Below are 25199 nucleotides of genomic sequence, written 5' to 3'. Positions count from 1 at the left end.
TTCAAAAGCCCAGTTTTGCTGTCGCTTCTGTCCACTATGAAAAGACTTTTTCACTGCATTCTTTAGAAATCATTAATGTCATAGCAGACAGTTGAACAGTAAACTTTTATTTAATTAAAAGTGGAAAATCCAATATATTCATTTATTACTTGTTGAATTATTGAGTAGACATTTGTTATTTTCTGGGCATGGGTGTGCACTTCTGCCTTGAAAGAAGACAGTCAGCTGGATCAGATATCAGGACAGAGATAGAAGTGGACAGCCCAGATGCACAACAACAAGAGACAAGCACATCAGAGTCTCTAGTTTGAGAAATGCCTCACAGGTCCTCAGCTGGCAGAATCAGTACACACCAAACAACAACCATTCACATAACCATCTGAAATCTGCAATAAAGAGCAAAAACTTTAATTTTACAAAGGTTTCTCTTGTGGAAAAAAAGTGTGCATAATGTTATTGAATGTGCACTTGCAGTGTACTTCAAATCTTCAAATTGCATTAAATTTTGTCTTTTGTCTAATTTTGTCCAGATATACAGTATAACAATGTCAATGAAATTAAGTGTCTGATAACATTACTTGTAGTTTGCTTTGCACTTAAAGGGTTAGTTCACCCAAAAATAAAAATTAGTCCAAAAATTACTCACCCTCAAGTCATCCTAGGTGTATAGGACTTTCTTCTTTCAGAGGAATCCAGTCGGAGTTTATAAAAAAAAATGTCTTTGATCTTTCAAGCTGTTTAATGGCACTCAGTAGATGTTGCAGTACTTCAGTCCAAAAGAAGTGGAATAAAAAGCGCCCATCCATAAAAAAAAAAGTGTCTTACACATCTCCGGGGGGTGAACCAAGGCCTCCTGTAGCGAATCGATGCATTTTTTTGTAAGAAAAATATCCATAGTCAAAACGTAATAATCACTTTAATCTAGCTTGTGCCAACAATTGTACAAGGAAACAGCTCCGAGAGGATGACGTATGAGTTCAGCATTGCGGACCTGTGTCCCTTTACTTTTTTCTCCCTGTCCATCTCTCTGTCCTCCTGCCACCTGATGTTTTTTTTTTGTTTGTTTGTTTTTTTTTATCTAACCTTTATTTTGCTCAACTTTCCTAGTGACTTTGTGATGTATGTTGGATGCTACTACAAGACTCAAAACTCACAGTGTCTGCACTTTTTTGCCCTTTTGTCCTGAAACCAGCAATCCAGGTCTGTTGCTGTCTAAGCCTATCATTTTGGATCTAAACAGCAGTGATGTGCAGGGTGGAAAACCAGTTTTTTTTTTTTTGTTTTCTGGAAACTGTTTTTATGCTACACCCTGTTATACATTTAAACACTGTATATTTTAAATGTATGTGAATTCATGATACCAAGTAGTCCTATTCCAAATATTCTCCACTCAGATCCCCTCATTGGAAGAATTTTTGTTTTTCCAAACTTAGACTTAAGACTGTAACTTGGGTCTTCTACCCCACAGCATTTTAGTGCATCAAGACCTCTCCAAGGGAAGATGCTCTTAATAGGTTTTACTGCAGTCTGAACCATCCTTTAACCATTATTCAGAAACACTTTATACAGTATACTGCAACTCTGCTAAATCTTCAGTGGAAAGTCTTGCTACTCTATACACAGTGTTTTGTCATGACTCCAGCTCTGTACTGACAGTTTAGCTTAGGTGCACACTTTTTGTTAAACTCTGGGCCATTTATTTGTCATATATTTTTTCAACCTTAAAATTCTCAGCGTACTGCAATGCAAAATGTTAACAGTCCATTCTTTTCACATTTAATTCTTTGCAGGACTGATAAAACAGTCATATTGGAAAATATATTTTTGTTTTTATTTTATTTTAAATATAATACTCACCAATGGATACTCAGAAGTAAATTGGTGAGTCAGAATGTCCAAACAGCTGATCACAATAATCCATCACAATAAACAAAACATCACAATAATCCACAATAAATCCTCACAACTCCAATTAACATTTTGTGAAGTGAAAAGCTGTGTTTGTCCATCATTAAGGTGTTTAAACAGTTGCTTCAAGCCAAAATACAAGTCCATAATCCATAATGTTTCATCCAGTGAAAAAGTCCATCCCCTGTTGTCCTCCACCATCAAAATCCACTGGCATATTTGTTTAGAACAAAAAAACAAACTGTAAACAGTACTTGATGCATATTTCTCTTCTGATTCAGACATGATGAATTTTTCACTGGAGAAAACAATATTATTTATAGAGGACACATAATTTAGCCTGAAGCAATGGTTTGAAGTTTACAAAATAAATAAATCTGGAATCATGCGGATTACTTGTGGAATGTTTTTATTAGCTGTTTGGACTCTCATTCTGACGGCACCCATTCACTGCAGAGGATCCAATGATGAGCAAGTGATGTAATGCTAAATTTCTCCAAATCAGTACCTATGAAAAAACAAACTCAGTAAATCTTCACCAAATGTTCATTTTTCTGTGAACTATACCTTAAAAACAAACAAACAAATATGTACACTTCTATAACTGTTGGTAACACCACTGGCATTCTGTATAGATACTGTAGTTCTCTTTTTTATTTTGTCTCTATCCATATATATGTTATTGATAGGAAATGGAGAGCAAATGAGGTAAAGATAAGATCAGCAAGTGATGCAATGGATTTAGATTTGGATTTGAAATTGTTTCACCATGCATACAAGTAGATAGAGGAATATGTCAAAGTTTGTGTGCGACCTGCTAAGGCCACGGCACTGACCCCCTTTTCTTTCTTTTTTTCCAGCAAAATTCAGCCTCCACCAGTCAGTGGCCAAAAGCCAAACGTTATTTGGAAACCTTAAAAAATAGAAAAATAACCCCAGTAAATTGTAGGTGATGGGAAAAAAAAGCATATGTATTTCATTGACGTTGCTGTATAAGATCTGACACAACTTACCTTGATACATTTCCTCTGGCCGTGTAAGAAACGGTCCAAGTAAAACTGTGACAGCTTTGTGACATAACATCTCCCAACTGCCAGAAGTGTCTTGGGAGGACACAAAAGCATCCCTGATTTCAATACCCTTAATACAATCACATTGATAATTTCATTACAAATGACTTTATAACAAGATTAAAGAGACAAAAGTATTCAAATGGCCCATTTGGCTTTTTCCCTTTTAATATCTTGTTTCTAATCGTCCTCTCCATCTGGCAGGTGGCAGCAATATAATCTTGATTCTTTAAAAGTGTCACTGTCACATTGTATGATGGATTAATTTAAACAGGACTTTTATATTATACAGTGGTCATCAAGTGTCATGCAACATACCAGCTGAATAATTCATCAAACTAAATTTGAAGAAAAATGATCAGTATTTTGTTGTTAAAATTAAATATTAAAATAATTACAACTATTAAAAATAATGACATCAGACATAGTCATGGATTCAAAACAAGTGTGCTACCTTTGGTTGTTTTACATATGCAAAGCTTACTATGCTTACACTGCAGTATTTTGGTAAAGAAGAGTTGAATGAGATGCATGGAGACATCAGACAGCCAGGAAAACATTGGAAAAACATTGGCTTTTGATGATGTAATGGAACCCCCAGGATCACAAATAAATACAATTATCAGCATTGATCTTTTGTCATCGCAGTATAGAGATTACAAGTATAGCTCCTGCTTGTTGTTCTGACACCTTCTCATAATACACACCACAGTAGAGGGAACCATAACATAAAAGGTCATATTTATAATTAAGTGTGTATTATATCTATTATATGTGTATGTGTGTGTGTGTGTGTGTGTGTGTGTGTGTGTGCAGGCTTGGAGGGCGGTTACATTAAAAATGTATTCTGTTACAGTTATAAATTACTTAATGAAAAATTGTCACGGCGTGATAAAGGACAGGAGGCAACTGCAAGTAATAATGAGGTTTATTAAGAATATGTGATGATGACTGGCTTTTGGAGAATGACGCAGGGACTTCGGTGGCAGCACAGACAGGTGAGTAGATTCCCTTGAGTGCGATGATGGAAGTGGTGAAGACCTGACAATTCCCTTGAGTGCGTTGGTGGAGATAGTGATGAATTAACAATCCCCTTGAGTGCTTTGGTGGAATTGGTGAAGGCGAGGTATCCGTACTGATAACATAAATCCAGAGACGACCAAACAGGAAACAGAGCATGAAGCAGGAACGCTGAATCTCGAACAGACAAACACCATGCGGACCTCACACAACGATCTGACAAACAAGAGACGAAAGACCGGGCATTAAATAGGCTGCTGTAACGAGCTGCACCTGCCGCTGATCAGCCGATCAGCGGTAACACCCACATGAAACAATTAACATGACGTCACAACAAACCAGCAGGAAACGGTGCATTCATGAACCGTGACAGTACCCTTCCTCCTAAGGACGCCTCCTGGCGTCCCCAGAACCCCTTACCTGTCGATTGTAATCATTGATAAGAGAGTGATCCAGGATGTCCCTAGCAGGTACCCAACTTCTCTCCTCCGGACCGTAACCTTCCCAGTCCACCAAGTACTGGAATCCGCGTCCCCTCCGTCTAGAGTCCAGAATGCGATTGACCGAATAAGTGGTCTCCCCATTTATGAGTCGCGGCGGGGGGGGGACCGGGGTAGGCGGATTAATAGGGGAATGAAAAACGGGCTTTATTTTAGACACATGAAAGGCGGGATGAATTCTCCTGTACGCAGGAGGGAGTTTGAGGCGGACTGCCACCGGACTAATGATCTTGGTGACAGTAAACGGGCCAATAAATTTGGGAGCCAACTTATTAGATACGGAGCGGAGAGGAATATTCTTAGTAGAAAGCCACACTTTTTGACCCACGACGTATACGGGAGGCCAAGACCGTTGGCGATCGGCCTTAGCCTTGGTGCGCGCCCCCACTTGGAGTAGAGTCTCGCGGGCTCTAGTCCAAGTGCGGTGACACCTCTGGACGAAGGTGTGAACGGAGGGGACCGCGACTTCGGATTCCAGACTGGGAAAAACAGGTGGCTGGTAACCTACACTACATTCAAATGGTGATAGGCCCGTAGCTGATATGGGTAAGGTATTGTGGGCGTACTCCACCATCGACAATTGTTGGCTCCAGGAGGAAGAATTTTTGGAAACCAAACATCACAACACCCTTTCCAAATCTTGGTTGGCTCTTTCGGTTTGACCAGACTTACAGTCGCCCCCAGTAATCTACAGAACTCTCGCCAAAATTTGGACACAAATTGGGGTCCCCTGTCGGACACCACGTCTATCGGGAGGCCATGTAACCGAAAAGACGTGATCTACAACGGCCACTGCTGTCTCCTGGGCTGAGGGTAATTTGGGCAAGGGAATAAAATGGGCCGCCTTCGAGAACCGGTCCACCACGGTCAAAACTACCGTTCTACAACGGCCACTGCTGTCTCCTGGGCTGAGGGTAATTTGGGCAAGGGACCAGGGTCTCGAAGGCACCGGCAGCGGTTGAAGTAACCCATCCGGGGGTCGATTGGAAGTCTTACCAGTGGCACAAACCGAGCAAGCCAACACAAAACTGTGAATGTTGCGAGCCATCAATGGCCACCAGAATCGTTGCTTGACCAAAAACTTAGTACGGTTAACTTCTGGATGGCAAGCCACATTAGAACAATGTCCCCACTGGATAACGTTGGACCATAATCCCTCCGGCACTAATAAGCGATTCGGTGGGCACCCGGGCGGAGGCATTACCCCTTCTAAGGCTGTCTTAACCTTCGATTCGATCTCCCATGTGAGTGCGGAGACCACTAATGTCTCAGGAAAAATACACTCGGGAGTGTGGACGGGCGTTAGGAACGGTCAAAAATACGTGACAAAGAATCGGGTTTAATATTTTTGGAACCCGGCGGTACGAGATAATAAAATCAAAACGTCCGAAAAAAAAGTGCCCACCGAGCCTGCCTGGAGTTCAACCTTTTAGCCGTACTAATATATTCTAAGTTCTTGTGGTCAGTCCATACAATAAAAGGAACCCCCGATCCCTCTAACCAGTGGCGACACTCCTCCAATGCCATCTTGACTGCCAACAACTCTCGGTTACCAATATCGTAATTTCGTTCGGCTGGAGATAAACGATAAGAAAAATACGCGCATGGGTGGACCTTGTCATCTGAGGAAGAACGCTGAGATTACACCGCTCCTACCCCCACCTCCGATGCATCGACCTCCACCACAAACTGACGTGATGGGTCAGGGGTTATCAAGATTGGGGCTGAAACAAAGCAGCTCTTCAGTTTGGCAAACACAGCCTCGACTGTGTCTGACCACCTGAATGTAGTCTTGGTGGAGGTCAAGGCGGTCAGAGGTGCGGCTAGTTGGCTGAAGTTGCGAATAAACCGTCGATAGAAGTTGGCGAACCCCAGAAACCTCTGTAGGGCCTTACGGGAATCTGGACTTGGCCACTCTACCACAGCCTTAACCTTCTCGGGATCCATGCGTATTCCCTCAGTCGACACGATATACCCCAAAAATGGAACCGACTGTGCATGAAACTCGCATTTCTCCGCCTTGACAAAAAGCCCATTCTCTAGCTACCTCTGAAGCACTCGTCAAACGTGCGGCACATGTTCCTGGAGAGAAGAAGAAAAAATCAATATGTCGTCCAGGTAGACATATGAACTGATCAATCATATCTCGCAGCACGTCGTTGACGAGTGCCTGGAAGACCGCTGGGGAGTTGGAAAGCCCGAAGGGCATGACCAAATATTCAAAGTGCCCCCTGGGGGTATTAAAAGCGGTCTTCCATTCATCCCCCTCCCAGATGCGGACCAAATGATAAGCATTACGTAAGTCCAGTTTTGTGAAAATCGACGCCCCCTGCAACCTCTCGAAGGCTGAAGACATCAACGGCAAAGGATAAGTATTCTTGACCGTGATGTCGTTCAGTCCCCGGTAATCAATACAAGGTCGCAGTGAGCCGTCCTTCTTTCCCACAAAAAAGAACCCCGCCCCCGCTGGAGAAGAGGAAGGGCGGATGAACCTGGAAGCTAGAGAATCAGAAATATATTTCTCCATAGCCTCCCTCTCTGGAACCGAAAGTGAATATAACTTGCCCTTAGGCGGGAGACTTCCCCGACAGTAATTTCTATGGCACAGTCGTAGGGACGATGCGGAGGAAGAGAAGCAGCACGAGACTTACTGAACACTTCCTTCAGGTGGAGGTACTCCGCGGGCACGTTAGACAAATCCACCGCCTCCTCCTGCAACACAGACATAGAAACAGACGGACAGGCAGACACTAAACAAGCCTCGTGACATCCTTGACACCAAGTTAAAATGGTATTTGAAGACCAGTCTACTCTCGGGTTGTGGAGGAGGAGCCAGGGGTGACCAAGGACTATGGGTGCCAGGGGGGAGTCAAGGATGTGGAATGAAATGGTTTCAGAGTGATTGCCAGAGGTAATGAGGGTGATGTCTTCAGTGACGTGAGATATGACCGGAAGCTTCTGTCCATTGAGGGCGTGAACCGTGATGTGGTGCGGAAGGGGTCGGAGAGGAATGTGAAGACGGTGTGCCAGTGTGCTATCCATGAAATTACCTTCTGCCCCTGAGTCCAGTAGTGCTTGACAGTGGTGGGTCTGTGCTGACCATCTCAGTCTTACCGGAAGGAGCGTGGATGATGATGAGGTCTTCTCAGCGGAGATCCCACCCGATAGTAGCCTCATACGTACTACCGGGCCTGGCCTTTTACCGGGCAGGTGTAAGCATGGTGCCCGGTTTCCCCCGCAGTAGAGACAAAGGCCCAGGGACCTCCGCCTCTCCTTCTCCTCCCAGGAAAGCCGAGCTCGCCCTACCTGCATGGGCTCGTGATCGTAGGAGGGGCTGGCCGCGTCCCCGCCGCTGGACCGCACGTTCGGCTGGGACCACGATGTGGAACTGGGTAAGCTCCGCCTCTCCATCCGCGTCAGCCGTGCGTCGACCCGCAAAGCCAGTTCGATGAGGCCATTCAGTGAAGTAGGGAGGTCCAGGGCGTAGATCTCCTTCTGGACGCGGTCAGCCAGCCCATTCAGGAACATGTCCCACTGCGCCTCCTCGTTCCAATGACACTCTACCGCCATGGTTCAGAACTCGATGGAATAGTCCGAGACGGATCCTTCGTGCTGCTGTAGTTCCGCAAGCTTCCTGGCCGCCTCCCTCCCGGCGACCCGTCTCATCTCGGCGGAGAGTGACTGGAACGAGGCACAGCATGGGTCCTGGTTCTCCCACACCGCCGTTCCCCATAATGCCGCCCTCCCAGTGAGCAATGTGAGCACGAATGCCACCTTGGCCCTCTCGTTGGCGAAAGTTCTGGGGTTGGAGGGAAAAGTGCATGTCACAGCGGGTTAAGAAAGCTCTACAGATGGGACAGATGGGAGTTTTTAGTGATTTATGCTTTACCTGGGGCCCAAAACGGATCATTCAGCTTGAGCCAAATCCACTGGCTACTTCTTTCGGCTGCCTCTGAGACCTCTCTGATGGTCTTCCGTAAGGCCTGACCATGGATTCCGAATTCTTTCAGTAGTCTGATAACTGATGACGCCACAAATCCTCTACAACCCACTTTAAATGGATAAACTTTGGTGTTCCAGCGACACTGCTTTATTTCTACAACAAGCTCTGCATAGCACAGTTTCTTTCGCTCATAGGCTTGCTGAATCAAATTCTCCCAAGGGACAGTGAGCTCTATGATATATACTACTTTAAGTGAAGGGGACCAGAGTACCAAGTCTGACCTTAGATTGGTGTTGCAAGATTAGCCGTTGTCCGTTGTCTGCCAGCATTTTCCAGTCACGGGCCAGACAAAATTGTCCTGATTCTGACTTGGTTGAAGGATTTTTAGGCGTTATTTGCCCTTCTCTGACAAACAATGTTGTCTATGGGAAATTGCTTGTTGATAAAATGTATTGTATGGCTCTGAAGTAGTTATTTTTGAGTTCTATTTGGAACAACACAACATGACACAACATGATTGTTCTCCCTCTGGAACACACTGTTAATGAATGAAACTAGAAAAGAGCTGAAAGTTTTTCAATATGACACCATCATAGGATGCCCCGTCTGCACAAATTTCTGGCCTACTAAAGCTGTGCTGTGGTCAACTGTAAATGCTGTTATTGAGAAGTGGAAATGACGAGGGGGAGCTCAGACATAAAGTAATACATTTACTGAGCAGTGGCCCCTGCTGAAAGGTATAAAATCCTCTAATCAAACAGCTGGGAAGCAATTCTGGCCCAAAACTGTTCATTAGGTTAGGAGCATCAGGTGATGTGTTTTCATCTATGCAAATGCATAAAATCAAAAGTTTAAACTGGGGTGGTGTAAAGCTCACTGACACTCAACTCTGGATTAGTGGAAGTGCAGTTTCTGTCTGATGAATTTGAGTCTGGTCTTGTCAGGGGGACATCACAAAAGTTTAAATTGTGAAAAAGAATATTCTGGGGCTGCCCATAGTTGAACATGACTTTGCGGATCTAACTTTGTGGCAGCCCTCCTCTGAGAGATGTCTTTTCTTGTTCTAGCATGACAATGCCTTAATAATAGCATTGCACTGTGAGATGGATGTGGAGGAACTTCACAAGCCTGCAGAGAGACCAGTTAAATGAACTGGAACAGAGAATGTTAGCTTGTCTTGGCCAAATCAGGCAATGTTTTAAATAGCCCACAGTTTTAATAATATTATTAGCTGATTCTGTTTTAATATCTTTTGCCACTTTCCTCACCAGATCTTTTGTGTAAAAGTTGTTGATAACACACACACACACACACACACACACACACACACACACACACACACACACACACACACACACACACACACACACACACACACACAAGGCTGTCTCTTACCAAGGCTGCATTATTTCATCAATTTTTTTAAAACAATGCTTTTCTATTTAAATATAACTTAAAATGTAACTTATTCCTGTGATGTCAAAGCTGGATTTTCAGCAGCCACTACTCCAGTTCTTAACATCACATGATCCATCCAAGAAATGCTCATGAAACATTTCTTATTATTATCAACATTAAAAACAGTTGTGCTTTTTGATGTTTTTGTTCCAATACATTTTTACAGGATTCTTTGAATAGGACGTTCAAACAAACAACATTTATTTTAAAAACTGTACATCATTGGTAACAATGTAAAATACTCATTTGAATGTGTCCTTGCTGAATAAAACTATTAATTCCAAACTTTTACACCAATACAGTAGAAACATACTGTAAGAGACTGCTTACATCACTTCCATGAACGTTCTTCTAGCATCCTCCATCACCCCAAAAAGAAAGACCAGTCTGGACGAAATCTTGGACAAGACCAGTCTGTACAGAAACATATTTCATTCACACAGTGAAACATTAACAATTAAATTGTTTCTATTAAAAAAAAGAAAATGTATTGTTGGATCTGTTCCACTAATGGCCTTGGTTAAATAATGAACCAGTAGCTATTATTAAATACGATTAAATATCTCATTTCTTTTTTATATTTAGCACCAAGCACCAACAATTGCATCAGCTGAATCATCTTATTTAGCATCTAATTTGAGGTGGTTAGTGAGTAAGACTTTGAATATATATTCAAATGCCTACATTCAAATGTAATGCCTCATCTTGAAGGCTGGTTTTGCACATATGTTTGTATGTATACAACCAGTCTGCATGATTACATTTTGCAAATTGTAGCAAGTACAAATATTGTGGGCACATTTCCACCATTATCAGAGTTGCATGATTTGTTTTACTGGGCTGGGCACTAAAACAACGTACACAGTGTGTGCAAATAAATGCTGCTATAAGGCTGTAATTACATATTAACAGTCATACACAGCTCAAAAAGGAAAACCCTCTTGAAATATTAGCTCACATCTGTTGGTGATGTAGTTCGGTAACAAACTGGTGTTTTTCATCATGCTGCTTTGTGAACCCTATGCTGGAATGGCAGTAGTAAATAATCTACTGTAGAGCTGCCATTCATGTCATTCACAGCCCCTGCTTCTGATTGTGTTTGCAATGTTGCTTGTTAGAGCAGGAAGCAGTACATTTCACATTTTAGTCAATTTACAGTTTATTTTTCCTGCTTGTTAGATGGATGAGCAGTGCACTTCATACAACAGTTCAGACTGAGCTCCTCTTTGACCCCACCATCACAAGCCAAGATGAAAAATATAGCACCCAACGCATATTTCTGTGACACATTCGCCCCTCATTTCTTATTACTTGTTCTGCTCTGGTGCAAGATCAAATAACTATATATATTTAAATGTTTTTTTTTTTCCTCACCCATCTTAATGAACCACGAATAAATTTATAACTTTAAAATCTGACTTGAAATGTTCATGGCAGAAATGTATGGAAGCTGCTTCTACATCACACTACAAATAAAAATTAGTAAAATATTTAATTGTGAGGTTAACATAAAAAATTATTTACAATTCTGATAAATAAATTTGCAATTACAAGAAATACAGTTTCAGCTGCTAGATAAAAGTCACATTGTGACATATAAAGACATTTTCAGAAATAAAGTTGCATTTGCGAGATTAGAAGTCACTGTTAAGAGGGATAAAGTATCAATGGAAAAAAATATATTTTTAAATTGATATATATATATATATATATATATATATATATATATATATATAATATATATATATATATATATATATAAAGAACCATACAAAAAATAATAAAAATAAATAAATAAATTGAAATATCTTTAAAATTAAAAAACACAAAAACACACATGGAAGCCCATTTCTACCATTTTTACAAGAAATTCGGTTGCAACTGCTAGATAAAAAGTCACACTGTGACATATAAAGTCGTATTGTTAGTCATAAAGTTGCATTTGCAAAATATTAAGTCAAATTTATGAGAAATAAAATATAAAGTGAAAAATACACTGTCAAAAATAAAAATTCTTAATTGGCATTGATGGTTCCATGAAGACACTTTAAAATCCATAGAACTCCGCAACACAGGTTCTTTAGAGTGGAAAAATGTTCTGCACACTAAGAAAAATTGTTCACTAAAAGGTTATTTGAGGAACCAAAAACGTCTCTTATATGGCATCACTTTTTTTGGAATCTTTATTTTTAAGAGTGTATTGTAAGTTGCCTTTTGAGATTTAAAGCTGCTTAAGAAATCTTTAGAAATGAAAAAATAAATGAATAAATAAAATAAAAGTATTTTTTCAATTTTTTCATTTTTTTTTTTTTTTTTTTCAAACTGATTGTTATTCTTTACTCAGTCTGCAGTCTTTCCTTTGCGCTGACAGCGGTTTTGGTTTTGCTGGGCTAAGGTGCTTGTTTTGAGTCATGCTTAAGCCAGTTGTCTTAGGTATTATACTCAGCACCTTGCCATGGTGCCAACCCTCTGTCAGGGCTTTCATAATAGAAGAGGTGCATCATAGATGGACTGGATCAATACTTGATTTATGCACCTGGACGCTGAATCCACACTATCCTGACCTGCTCCACACCCGTCTGCACATTTCTCAGCGTGAGTTTGTAAAAGTACCTCAAAATGCATCATATGGAGGTACATATGACACACATTTTAATCTTCTCGACTGCTCTTCACTTCCTCCTGGGGTAAATTTTCATATTCATATTACCATATTACTTATTGGTCATAACAAACGTTTAGCTGAAGTGTAAATTTCAATAACAACAGGTTGATCTCCTAATAATCAAATAGAAAGACGTTTAACAGTGAGGTTTACACTTTATTTTTAGGTGACCTTGTTAAAGTGTAATTATACATATAAGTACTGAGTAATATTAATAACGTACTTACTATATGGTTAGGGTTATTTGGCTTAGGGTTACTTGCATATAATTATGCATAATTAATTGTTATATATTATTATAATAGTAAGTACATGTAACGTGTAACAAGGACACCCTAAAATAAAGTGTTACCACAATTAGTACTTTGCTATTTCATTTTTTTTTTAATAACAACCCGAGGTAATTAATAATGAGTATAGAGCAAAATAGGGCAAAATTCCAGATGCCTTGGTTTTATAAAATGCAGTGTTGATCGTGTTGAACAGTCTCAAAATCATTCTCAGAATCTCACAGAAATATAATAAATATAATAACTTAAGGATAATTGCTAAAAGCTATGAAAGTACAGCTTGAAAAAAAAAAAAAAACTGCTTCAGAATTTACGTAAACATTTAACCATCATTAAACACCCACACAACTATGCACACTGTTATGTTCACTGTGAGCTTTTTAAAGATGAATTTAAGGATGCTATTTGTTTATATATTTGTTTCTAATTTCATATGAAATCTCACTGTAAAAATCTCAGGCTGCTAACGCGTGCTCCTTGTCCTTTAAAGCCAGACCTGCCTGGAGGGGTTCTCCTATTTATGCTGCGGAATATGCTTATCATTCTAATGTTCTGCCAACCAGTGCACATGAACGCCTGTATAATCCCTTTGAGAATGTGTTTATATTTGTGCATAGATTTGGGCACATTAGATATTTTTGGTTCTTTGGACACAAGAGCTTATAAAACTGTGCAGCTGAGTTTACAAAAGCACCCATTTTTATTGCAGGTAATCTTTCAATATTCTTCCAGAAGATGGCAGTTCAAAAGTCTGTCATTTAAATTCTCAGCTGGCTCAATTGCTCTCTAAGCAAGTTTGCGGTGCATATTATGCTTGCGGACAGGGTTTAATAAGTTCTCCTGTTCTCCCCAGTGACAGGATGTCTATACCTGAGTGTGTTTGGGAAGGAGGGGTTGTGTGTTTGTTTATACATGGCAAAGATTTAATGAGAGGAGACAGAGGAGAGCCGTATTTGTTGCAGTGTTGATGTGCCAGACATCTCAGTTCCCTGTAGCAGGGGAATGGGGCCAACTCGGGCCGGAGCTCAGATCTGTCTGCAACACCCTCTGAAGCTGAATTGAGCTTGACTTCTGCCACAGCACCCTCTCCTGTCTCCAGGTCTGGGTGGGTAGGAGAGACCTTAAGGTCACTATGAAATTAATTTCCCATGCAGCAGCAGTGCTGACACCTTCTCTTTAATACAAAGCCTCAGTGAAATCAATTACTGTCATGCTAATGCTTAGATATATTTTAATCAGAAGAGCATGCTGTACTCATTGCATAATCAATTGTGGCGATTATTCTGGGTGCCGTGTTGAGATCTGCTTGGGGCTTCATCATAATAGTGAAGTGCAATGCAAAGCCCACATCATGCCTCAGTGAGTAAATTATAATTAAAATACGGTTATACAATTAATTAAAGAGTTATAATTATGAAAACAAGCTGGAAATCATCCCATATCATCAAAAAAAAGAAAGAAAAAAAACCATAATTAAATAATTTACTTTCAGACTATAGGAACATAAGCCTAATACCATTATAATAAAGATTTCGACTGAATAAATTAATTTAAATATATTAAATTACAGAATAATTAAGTAATCAGTTCAGTTGAAATAAAAATATATTATTTAAATTAATATAAATACAGTTTATTACATACTTGTTCACCCAGCTCCCCATTTTATTTATTTTTTTAAATCAATTTCAATTAAAGTGCGTTCTCAAAGGCCAGCTGGAGGTCTCCAATTGTTTTAGGGTCACAAACTCTTTTTCGGCATGGTAAGTGAAAATGGTGTCTCTATTATATATATATATATATATATATATGATACAACGGGGCTAAAGGCGCCTTTGATGTTATTTTCCTCTAAAACACTTGATGGTAGAAAAACATGGCGTGGTTAGATTCAGATGGTAAATATCATATATTATGTTGGTTGTCCATATTAGAGATAATCACCAATAATCATGTTTAGAATGAAACCATCATATTTAAAAACATGATATTAATCATATCATGTAATAAAATATAATTTGTTGTTACTACTATAAATATACACTCACCGGCCACTTTATTAGGTACACCTATTCAATTGCTTGGTAACACAAATTGCTAATCAGCCAATCACATGGCAGCAAGTGGTTGCTCATCAGGGGAGGCAAAATTTTGAGGTGAAAATTGGATATGGACTATTTAGTGTTAATAAAATTCACAATTCATTTCAGTTCATGTCTCAGAATTTGTATTTTTTGTTTGTAATTTCACAGCTGTAATACTATAACATGTTACTGAAGGTGGAAAGTGCTGCTTTTCTATCGTGAATGTGCCGAATCTGCTGATATAATTACAACCGCTAGGTAATAGAGAAGGGTAGGGGGAGGCCGGGGGAGAGTTGAGCTCTCGTGCCTCAGTTGGTAAAAAAAATAGCCAATCAGCATTGAGTGTTCACTTTCAGCACTGAGGAGTGTTGAGAAAAGAAACCTCGTAGGGAAGGCTAGCCTCCCTTCTGGTATCAACCAATCATCATAGAGACATAAATTACGTGCTATTAGTTTGATAATGATCCAAGTACTTATGATGAATAGCGATATTGGATATTTGATCACCTAAGCTGGATAGCACTTACGTGATTTTAGTTTTATTATTTTGATAGTGATTATGGTGATTATGGTTATTAAATATGCCTATAACTGTATATATATACAACAGGCAGCTGTCTGTTCAGTATTTAATATATATATACTGTTTATGTTTATATTCATATGTCTTTTTTTATTTTGTCAGTGGGAGTTTTACAGCAGCCAGTGCTCCACGCAGAGGTCTGATCTCACCATCATCAGTCTGTCTGGAATGACATGAAGAAACAGAACAAACTGAGATAGACTAAATCAAGAAGAAATGTGGAAATGTCTCCAAGATGCTTGAAGAAACCTACTGGCAAAGCTACAGTACTGTGAGTTTTAGGCACTTGTGTAAAAATGCTGTTAACTGAGGATGCTTTCAAATATAATGTCATAAATAGATTTGATTTATCAATTAACTTCAATTAACTAAATCAAATCAACAGTTGATGCAACCAACCTTTTTGTTTAAAACAGCTTTTGTCTTAGGTACAGTTGCACATAGTTTTTCAGGTAGCTTTGCAGGTCAGTTTCTTGATGTGTCTTGGAGATGTTGCCACAGTTCTTCTGGATTTAGTCTGTCTCAGTTTGTTCTGTTTCTTCATGTCATTCCAGACAGACTGATGATGATGAGATCAGATCTCTGTGTGGAGCACTGGCTGCTGTCACACTCCTTGTGCATACAAAAATTCCACTGGATTATTACAATTGATGGCAAAAGGAATGTTATTTCCTACTGACACACTACAGCAAAAGATAGAAATAAAAGGCTGAAAACCAGTTGGGTGTTTCTTTGTTGGTGAAAATACTAATGGCCTAGGACTTTTGCACAGTACTGTAAGGTTTTGTATAGTAGTAGACTCAAGTGTTACTAGATCCTTCTGAAGAGACTACTTCTGTAGTTATTTGGATCAGTATTCTAAAGTGAAGATCATGGTAACCCACTAGTAATGATTTAAGTGTTACCAAATCTACCAAAATGAATTACTAACCAGGACCTTACAAAACCCTCAAAAGTTTACATCGACTTCAGTAATTACTAGGGAGTTATCATGATATTCACTTTAGAATACTGATGAAAATAGTAATTCCTTTAGAAGGATGTAGTAACTAGATAGTAGTGAATAACTACTATCCAATACTTTACAAAATCCTCAAAGCTAACAATGATTTTAGTCATTCCTAGGGAGTGAACATGATCATCACTTTAGAATACTGATCCAAATAATTAATAATTCCTTCTGAAGAATTTGGTAATACATTCACTTTAGAATTAATTATACATTAGTCTATCTATTATTCATATTAATTAAGAACCTGTATACAGTAGTTTTTTTTAGGGGGTATGAAAAAATAATATTTACTGATAAGCTAATAGTGAACCACATTCGACTAAGCACTATTACGGACTAATTCATTAAGCAGAGTTTCTTGTACTAGTAGTTGCTAGAGTGCTAATATTGCGTTACTCATGTGTTCTTGTGTAGTTATTCATTAATGATGGAACAGTATTCTAAAGTGTCACGGTTTTTTCACTTCGGGGTGGAGGATTCAAATCCCCAGAGAAACCCGAGCTCACCCTCCCACCCCAGTAACTCGCCCTCTGCTTTAGATGAAATTACTGAATGTAAAATATGGATCACGGCAACACAACTGACCTACATGATGACCATTCAGATCGTCACGCGCGGCGAACGGGCGCGGGCGTTGTCAAGTGACGCGCGAGGGAATTAAGTGGTGAAAAGTCCGTGGATGCATGTTGCGCCAGAGCGAAGCAGACACACGCGGACATTCACACTCCACTCTCCAACTGGAACAGAAAGCACTGAGGATGAGGTCGAAGATACGAACTGAACAGTATTTTTGAAACTTACTCTCTACAGACTATTTCCGTTCAGTTCAACTGTAATTTCTGTGAAAATGTAGAGATTGGTGCCTTTTTAGTTACAAATCAGACTGAATGACTTCTCTCACCAAGAAGAACGTCACCTTTCGAACAGGTGTCTTGCTAGATGTGACAGATTACTCATCTGACTGGACAAGTGTTTGAGAAGAACTACATTTGAATTTGAAGATCGGATTTTAGGAATCATGGATACGAATTGACCAAGGTTTATAGTCACCGAGATGTACAAGCAACTACTTATTTCAAGGTCATTGGATTTCTTCTAACGCTCTAAGCGATCATTCCGGGAGAAGTGTATCAGGTAAGTCTGAAAATTATTTTAATTAAACACATTGAAATTAGTAAATTAAACCGTTTTTAACTTTAATTGCATATTCTAAAGCCAGCAGATAGGGTGTAGAAGCAATTTTCTACAATTTTCAAATATTTACAATAATCGAAAAGGCCAATAACAAATCGAGTGTAAAATTCTGAAGCAGAAAATTAGAAATTGTATTTTCTTGTAAAACGTGCTCAACTAGCCTAATCTTTGTTTTAATTACAACTTAGAAAAATATTTTTTTTCAGTGTACATTACATGAAAATACAGTATTTTAACAATGCATTTGATACTGATAAAGTAATCAGTATCAAAGTTGCCTTATGATTAATGTATAATTTGTTTTCATTCATAAGCATTTTTTTGTAATTGTGAAATGCATCAGTCTTTCAAACACTTGATTACCAGTTTGATGTTTTTTTTTTTTAGATCCAACTATAGTACTATCAAATAAAGGCGCTTTTCCAGGTAGTCTCCTCCCCTGAATCATGATGAATCGTCTGTGAGCCTCATTGTGCAGCAGGTAGCCGAGTGAATGCAGCAAACACACACTTTCGCTCTTCAGTGATGAATGACAGCTCTCCAACATCTGAGAACATCATGTTTCACCAGCTGACTGCAGATGCTCTGAACGGTAGCTGTGACTATACCTTGTTCATGTGTAACAATAACACAGGTGAAGCGGCATTGCAGCTGCCCACCTTTTCCATGGCAGCAAAAGTGAGGGTGATAATTACCTTCACTCTTTGCGCAGTGTCAGCTGTGTGCAACCTCTCTGTGTTGTGGGCTGCCAGCACCAACAACAAGCGCAAATCCCACGTAAGAATTTTAATCATAAACCTCACTGTTGCCGACCTGCTGGTGACTTTCATCGTGATGCCAGTGGATGCGGCTTGGAACATCACGGTTCAGTGGTTGGCGGGGGATCTGGCTTGCAGATTGCTAATGTTTCTGAAGCTTGTGGCAATGTACTCCTGCGCCTTTGTGACCGTGGTCATAAGCCTGGACAGGCAGTCGGCCATTCTCAACCCTCTGGCCATCAATAAGGCTAAGAAGAAGAACAAAATAATGCTGAGCGTGGCCTGGGTGATGAGTGTTGTTCTCTCTGTCCCTCAGGTGAGGAGCTGCTTGAGTGATTTTTCATGTTTTTCATAGTGTCTTATCTCTGTATGCTGCATTACTTGAATTCACTAGAGCCCCCTAGCATAGAGTCTAGAGTAACACCCTGAATCAAGTAGAGAGATCAAAATGAAAATGTCAGGAGGTTTAATGACTTGCCTTCTTGAGCTCAGACTTGAAATATTCATATTTTCATATTTAATCTAATTTTCAACCACAACTTCATTCACTCTACATGGAAAATGTATTTGACAAGTGTGCTATACAGTTTTTTAAATAGATGGTTCACCCAAAATGAAAATCTTGTCATCATTTACTCATCATTTACTTTTTCTTTTTTTTTTTACATTTCTTTTCAAAACAGTTTAATTTGCTTTCTTCTGTGGAATACAAAAGAAGTAATTTAACAGAATGTCCAGACTACCTTTTTCTTTACAATGCATGTGTGCAATAATGCATTATAATGCATAATTATTGACAATCTTCCTTTCATCTCATCTTATTCATCTCATTTACATAATATGGCATTTCAAACCATACTTTATGTCACTGATGCCATACTACACATACATCACAATGCACCTAATTTGAATATGCACATACAGAAATCATCATAAAAGACATGAAAGGCATGGTGGCAGGAAACATTCTTAGTGAACCTTAGTGTCCCTCACACAAAGTTACCATATATCACAAGTCGGTTTGGATAAAAGCATCTGCCAAATGAATAAATGTAACTTATGTATGGGGTAAAAAAACAAAACAGCATGAACATTCTGTATACTGCCTCATTTGTGTCTCACAGAAGAAGAAGGTTATATAGCTTTGTAATGATATCAGGGTGGGTAAACAGGTGGGTGACAGAATTTTTATTTTTTGGTAAAGTATCCCTTTAACGTATTACTGGAACTGTCTTTCAGATCATACTGAAAACCATATATTTTAAATCAGTAACTTCGTATTCAGTATTCTCCCTAGATCTGTTGTAAAATTAGAATCAGAGCTAGAAAGTGTTGTAAAATTCATAGACATTAGATTAGTTCAACAATTACAGTACACCCTCTCATCAGCCCTTTAATTTCACCTCAGATTTAACATAATGACTGGCGCTTACTGAGACATTATTCAACATGACACACACACACACACACAAAAAGATAAATTATGCAGTTGGAAGTCAGTCAGATGTTTTTACATTTTGCATGTTTTCTTAAATGAGCCTCAAATGAACCCATATAGGAGAAAACGCTCTATGACCTTCAGTTACAAAATGTGAAATGATAAAGATGAAAGCAGCAAGACTTACTGAAATGAGTGTTAAAAAAGGGTTGATTCTCAATTCTCAAGAGGCGTGCACATTTTACAACACTGCAGTTGAAGTTATAAATGCAGAGACCTCTTTATTTGCTCCTCCTGATGAAGTTGAGCGTTTAAAATCAGTGTGCTTCCAAGTTTAGAGAAGGCTGATGACAGGTCAGCCAGGTAAAAGAATGAGGGTATATTACAAGCACCAGAACTCCACAGTATAACACATTGCTATGACATAGCAGATTGTGTTTAAATGAGGTCATTTCAGACAGTTATGGTGGAGGATACAAGGTCACAATAGGTTATAGCAGATATTTTGTTGTCATTTGTTATTGCATTTGTTTTTGTGAATCATACCTGAGGCATAAACAGACAGATGGCTTCAGCCTGTATGTCAATGTTGGCTCTGTCGATCTTTATTTGTTATTTGGGAAACTCCTTGTCATAGTTAGAATATGTAGACTGCAATATCTATGAAATGTTCATAAATATAAATACAGTTGACAGTGCTCACTTGATTAGTTTGCTGTAGATGTGTATAACATTTAGCATCTAACATTCACTTACAGTTCAAGGCAGAAAAGAAATCTGAAAAGAAAAAAAATAATTATTGCCATTATTAATCTGTTCCAATAAAGAAACAAACTCATCTACATCTTTGATGGCCTCATGGTGAATAAATATAAAGTGAATTTTAATTTTTGGGTGAACTATTTAAAGGTTTGTTTATATTAGGCATTCTGAAAGTGTTAAAAAAGTCGTTGTGATTGTAAACTGCTGACCTGCTGAATTCCCCAACAGATGTTCTTGTTTCACAATGTGACTATCACGGTGCCAGCCAATTTCACTCAGTGCACCACTCGAGGGAGCTTTGTCAAACACTGGCAGGAGACCATCTACAATATGTTTACTTTCATTTGCCTCTTCCTTATACCTCTGGCCATCATGATCTGCTGCTACACAAGGATTTTGGTGGAGATCTCTCGAAGGATGACCAAAGGAAACAGTAGGTGACATTTCATTTGAAAGGAGGCTAATGTTACATACTGTATCAAAGAGTCCTATCTCCATATGAATCAATGTGTTCAAAATGTTAAACTTTAGAAATGTCATGTTTTGATTACTAAAATTAAAATGTAGATGTACCCTAATTCAGGGTTTTCCCAAATTGGGGTTTGTGCCAATATTCTGTCAAAAACATCAATATTCTGCCAAAATAAAAGCTTGATGATTTAAAATGTGAAGAATTTAAGGCATAAGTATTAGTATTGTAACTTTCTAATTATTGAAGCTATTTGTTTATCTGCATACTTGCATGTCATGTTATTAACCAACATCAGAGAACCATGATCAGGAATATGTCATCAAATTATTGAAATATTAACATAAAATCTCAGGGTACTTCAAATAAATATTTTACACCTGAAGTAAAAAGTTAGTTTACCAAAATGAAACTGCTGAGAGGGAGAGAGAGAGAGAGAGAGAGAGAGAGAGAGAGAGAGAGAGAGAGAGAGAGAAGGAAAAATTATAAAGTACAGGTATTTGAAAAAGTACCCCCCCACCCACACACACAAACACACCTCCCAAAAAAACTAAAATACTGTGGAACATTAAAAAACAGAAATTCTGAAAAATTGTTTCAATGATTTTGTCTGTAAGAGAGTCAGTAAGGTCCACTTATGTTGGACTTTCATTATAAGAAGTCATAAATTACAGTTGAAAAATTCTTCAGAATATCTGCTCCACAGAAAAATGAAAGTCATATACTGAAGATTTGGAATGACATCAGGGTGAGTAAATGATGACAATTTGCATTTGTGGGTAAACCATCCCTTTAAGTAAAGTTACAAAGTAAAATACTTGGAAAAAGTCTATTTTTATATTTATGAAAAAATCTTCTTGCTTTTACAGTATCTTCAAAAGAGGTCCACTTACGGCGTTTCAACAGCAACATCCCGAAGGCCCGTATGAGGACTTTGAAGATGAGCATAGTCATAGTAACATCTTTCATAGTTTGTTGGACACCATACTACTTGCTGGGTCTCTGGTACTGGTTCCTTCCTGAGGATTTAGAAGAGACTGTTTCTCACTCACTGACTCACATACTGTTTATTTTTGGACTCTTCAATGCAATTCTGGATCCCATCACTTATGGCCTCTTCACAATCCATTTCCGAAAAGGACTGAAGCGCTACTGTCACAACGCGGTCGTATTCACAGAGTCAGAGAATAATTCCATCATGACTGGCTCATTGAAATGCTCACCATCCCCGTTTCGCATGAAAAGAGTGACCCAGACGAGTCCAGGACTGACCTGGAGCAGAATAGTGGGTGGGGAAGATAAGCCAGCTGACAGTGAAACAAGGAATAGTGGCAACCCTACCAATCCAGCCTTGAAAGTGTCATTTGATTAATGATATGGATGTGACAAGGTAGGCCTTGTACTGGCTGTCTAGTTGCTCACAAGAACAGTGAGACAACAACAAACTCCTGCCTGTTCTCCTCAAAAGCATTAGACAGATTCAAATTGAGCCCAAGTGTGTTGCATCGTTTAATTCATTCACTGATGAGCTGCCTCAATTACTCAGTTATATTTAATACCCATCTATTTTCCTGATACAGGCAATTAAGTTTTGTAATCATTTGCTTTTTACTAAATATGCCAATCACTTGTTTTTTTTTCTTGTTTTTTTTTCTCCTGCAGAGTAATTAAGATCATTTTGTACTTGTGGCTTTTGTTGTAAATGTCATTTACATCAAGGTTTTTTTTTCACATCTCATACAAATCCCAGTAGATCAAAATCTCCACCTGCTCTACATCACAAAGGGCAACACTCTTGAATTATTGGAGAAATTAGTTTCATCTACAAACAAATAAGAAGTGTGGATTTAGCGTTTTGAGATATGACAAATGCAAATTCATGTACACTGGTTATTTAATAATTTTTATGGTGTTAATTGGAAATGTTCAGCCGTACCTTTGAGATGGAATTCTTTAATGTGTAGACTTTTTATTGGATGGATTCAGAAACACTAACCAGTCCCAAGAGATCTTGCATTTGAAGTCTGTGCTTGCATAAATGGCAGCCTGATAACTTAAGAATCCATATTTATGGCATTTACACATACATTTTTGTATGTAGGCTGAAATGTACAATATGGATGTATTAACAGCATCTAAAATGTGAATGTGTTTAGATATGCGCAGCATTTTAATTGTAAAAATATTTATGAATAAATTTACATTTACAGTAATTATAATTATTATAATAATTTATTATAATAATTTTGAAGCCCACCCCTACCGAAAACCAAACCACTCATCAACAATATAAAATGTAATAGATAGATGCACAGTGACAATAATTTTTGTCTCAATGTACTGTTGTACACACTAAAGTTTAATATTTATATAAGTAAAAATTAGAGAGAGAAAAAATGAGAAACCATAATAATAATAACAATGTGTATATTGTTATTCATCCTAGAAAATATTTCAAAATTACAATACAGCACCAGAACTCACACTGAAAATAATATAGATAGAAATACAAATAAAATAAACCAGTTAATTCAATATCTGATAAATCTAAAATGACTTAGCACCTCTCTGTTCATACATAGAATGCTTTCATTTTACATGCTGTCAATAATGTACGTTTGAGGGTCTATTTAAACATACATAAATATACTGTATGTGTGCTAGAACCACACTTTATAAATACCAACAAATTTTTTAAGTAACTTTGGACTGAGGCCAACAGATACCGTCATGTCCCTTGCAATTGCAAGAAGGAGAACTATTTAGCTTTAAAATAATATTTGATTGATGCACGAGTAGCTCATGAATGTGTTTACATCATACTTCTCAGGGAAGGTGCTTCTTTTGTCACAGGGTATTGAAGTCCAACTGGAGACTTACAAACTGTAAAGCTTTCCTCATTTTATTGTCAGGTGAATATTATCATCTCTGTTGATGTGACGTTATGTGCTCTGACAGTGCTTGAAACATGCCTATAATCAAAAGCACCATGATCATTGCTGTATGTTCGAGAGTGTATTTTTGAGAGAGTCATGTGACATCCACTAGTTGTGCTTCTTGTGCTTGCCGTTTTACTACAGGGTGTACTTGGGCCTTAATGACCTAGATTTTCAACTTCAGTAAATGTAATAGCCCTGAGAGAAAGCTTACCGAGGAGGAAAATGAAAGGGGAGTGAGTCTTTTCTGTCAGTCCGTCATGGGTGAAGAGAATATATATCTACAGTATACACATGCATATGTACATACATAGTACCTATCCATTAAGTGAACCACAGCTGCACTTTAACATTCTCAGAAGGAAACGTTATGCATTGAGGCTACAGCAGTGCCTGATGGTTTTGCAGTAGGGTTTAAAATGTATTTAGGTATTGTTTGCCTAATTTTCTCATTGTCACTATACCCATTATACTGTATATATATATATATATATATATATATATATATATATATGTCACTATACCCATTATACTGAGAGTGGGATTAAGAGATTACATAGAGAAAAAAAAATACTGCATCGTGATGTAAATTTGATATGGTGTTTATATGAAATGTTGAAGAGGTTACAGTGTTAAAACCTTATTTAAATGCATGAAGATGAAAGGAAAAGGTTTTTTTTTCTTTTTCTTTTTTACCCCCCTTGTGCATGATATACGATGATATTGTATTGTGTGTCATTATGTTGTCTGTTCTGGGTTGTGTGGAGCAGTAATAAACATATTGCTTTCATTTTCATTTGCAAACCACATTAATGACAATTATCACTCTCCTGAGAATACATACTGTAAAACAAGCTAAATGAAATGAAACCCAAAAAGCTGAGAAGAAACCTACAATTACAAAAATATTAATTTAGCCACTTTTACTGCAATTATGAAGTTCCCGAGAATGCATAAAAGCTGAGAACAACAACTGCAAAAACATACATATTGTCACTTTTACTGTCCAAGTACAGTCACTCTTTTACACTCTCTCTTCAGATTCTTCAAGATGCTGCTTCTTTGCAGCATTTTAGCCATGGACACTAACTTATTTTTGGCGATAATGG

At 38.4% G+C, this 25199-nt stretch overlaps 1 protein-coding gene across 1 annotated transcript; it reads left to right on the top strand.

Annotated features, from left to right (window-relative positions):
• Positions 1–17086: 17086 nt before the first annotated feature.
• On the top strand, positions 17087–24576 carry LOC109062186 (putative gonadotropin-releasing hormone II receptor). Its single transcript, XM_042775180.1, has 4 exons — positions 17087–17667; positions 18115–18801; positions 20914–21118; positions 22024–24576. Exons 2-4 carry the CDS (start codon positions 18253–18255, stop codon positions 22524–22526), a joined length of 1257 nt encoding a protein of 418 aa, XP_042631114.1. The 5' UTR covers positions 17087–17667; positions 18115–18252; the 3' UTR covers positions 22527–24576.
• Positions 24577–25199: the final 623 nt, after the last annotated feature.

Source organism: Cyprinus carpio, chromosome A18 (assembly GCF_018340385.1).
Source record: "Cyprinus carpio isolate SPL01 chromosome A18, ASM1834038v1, whole genome shotgun sequence".
NCBI classification, from domain to species: domain Eukaryota; kingdom Metazoa; phylum Chordata; class Actinopteri; order Cypriniformes; family Cyprinidae; genus Cyprinus; species Cyprinus carpio.
This window is presented reverse-complemented; position numbering and strand designations above follow the sequence as displayed.

Excerpts from the sequence above, each read along its gene's own strand:
- LOC109062186 (XM_042775180.1), top strand. The coding sequence starts at position 18,253 with ATGAATGACAGCTCTCCAACATCTGAGAACATCATGTTTCACCAGCTG. Across the intron at positions 18,802-20,913 it reads TTGTTCTCTCTGTCCCTCAG|ATGTTCTTGTTTCACAATGT; the intron begins GTGAGGAGCTGC and ends ATTCCCCAACAG. Across the intron at positions 21,119-22,023 it reads AAGGATGACCAAAGGAAACA|TATCTTCAAAAGAGGTCCAC; the intron begins GTAGGTGACATT and ends TTGCTTTTACAG.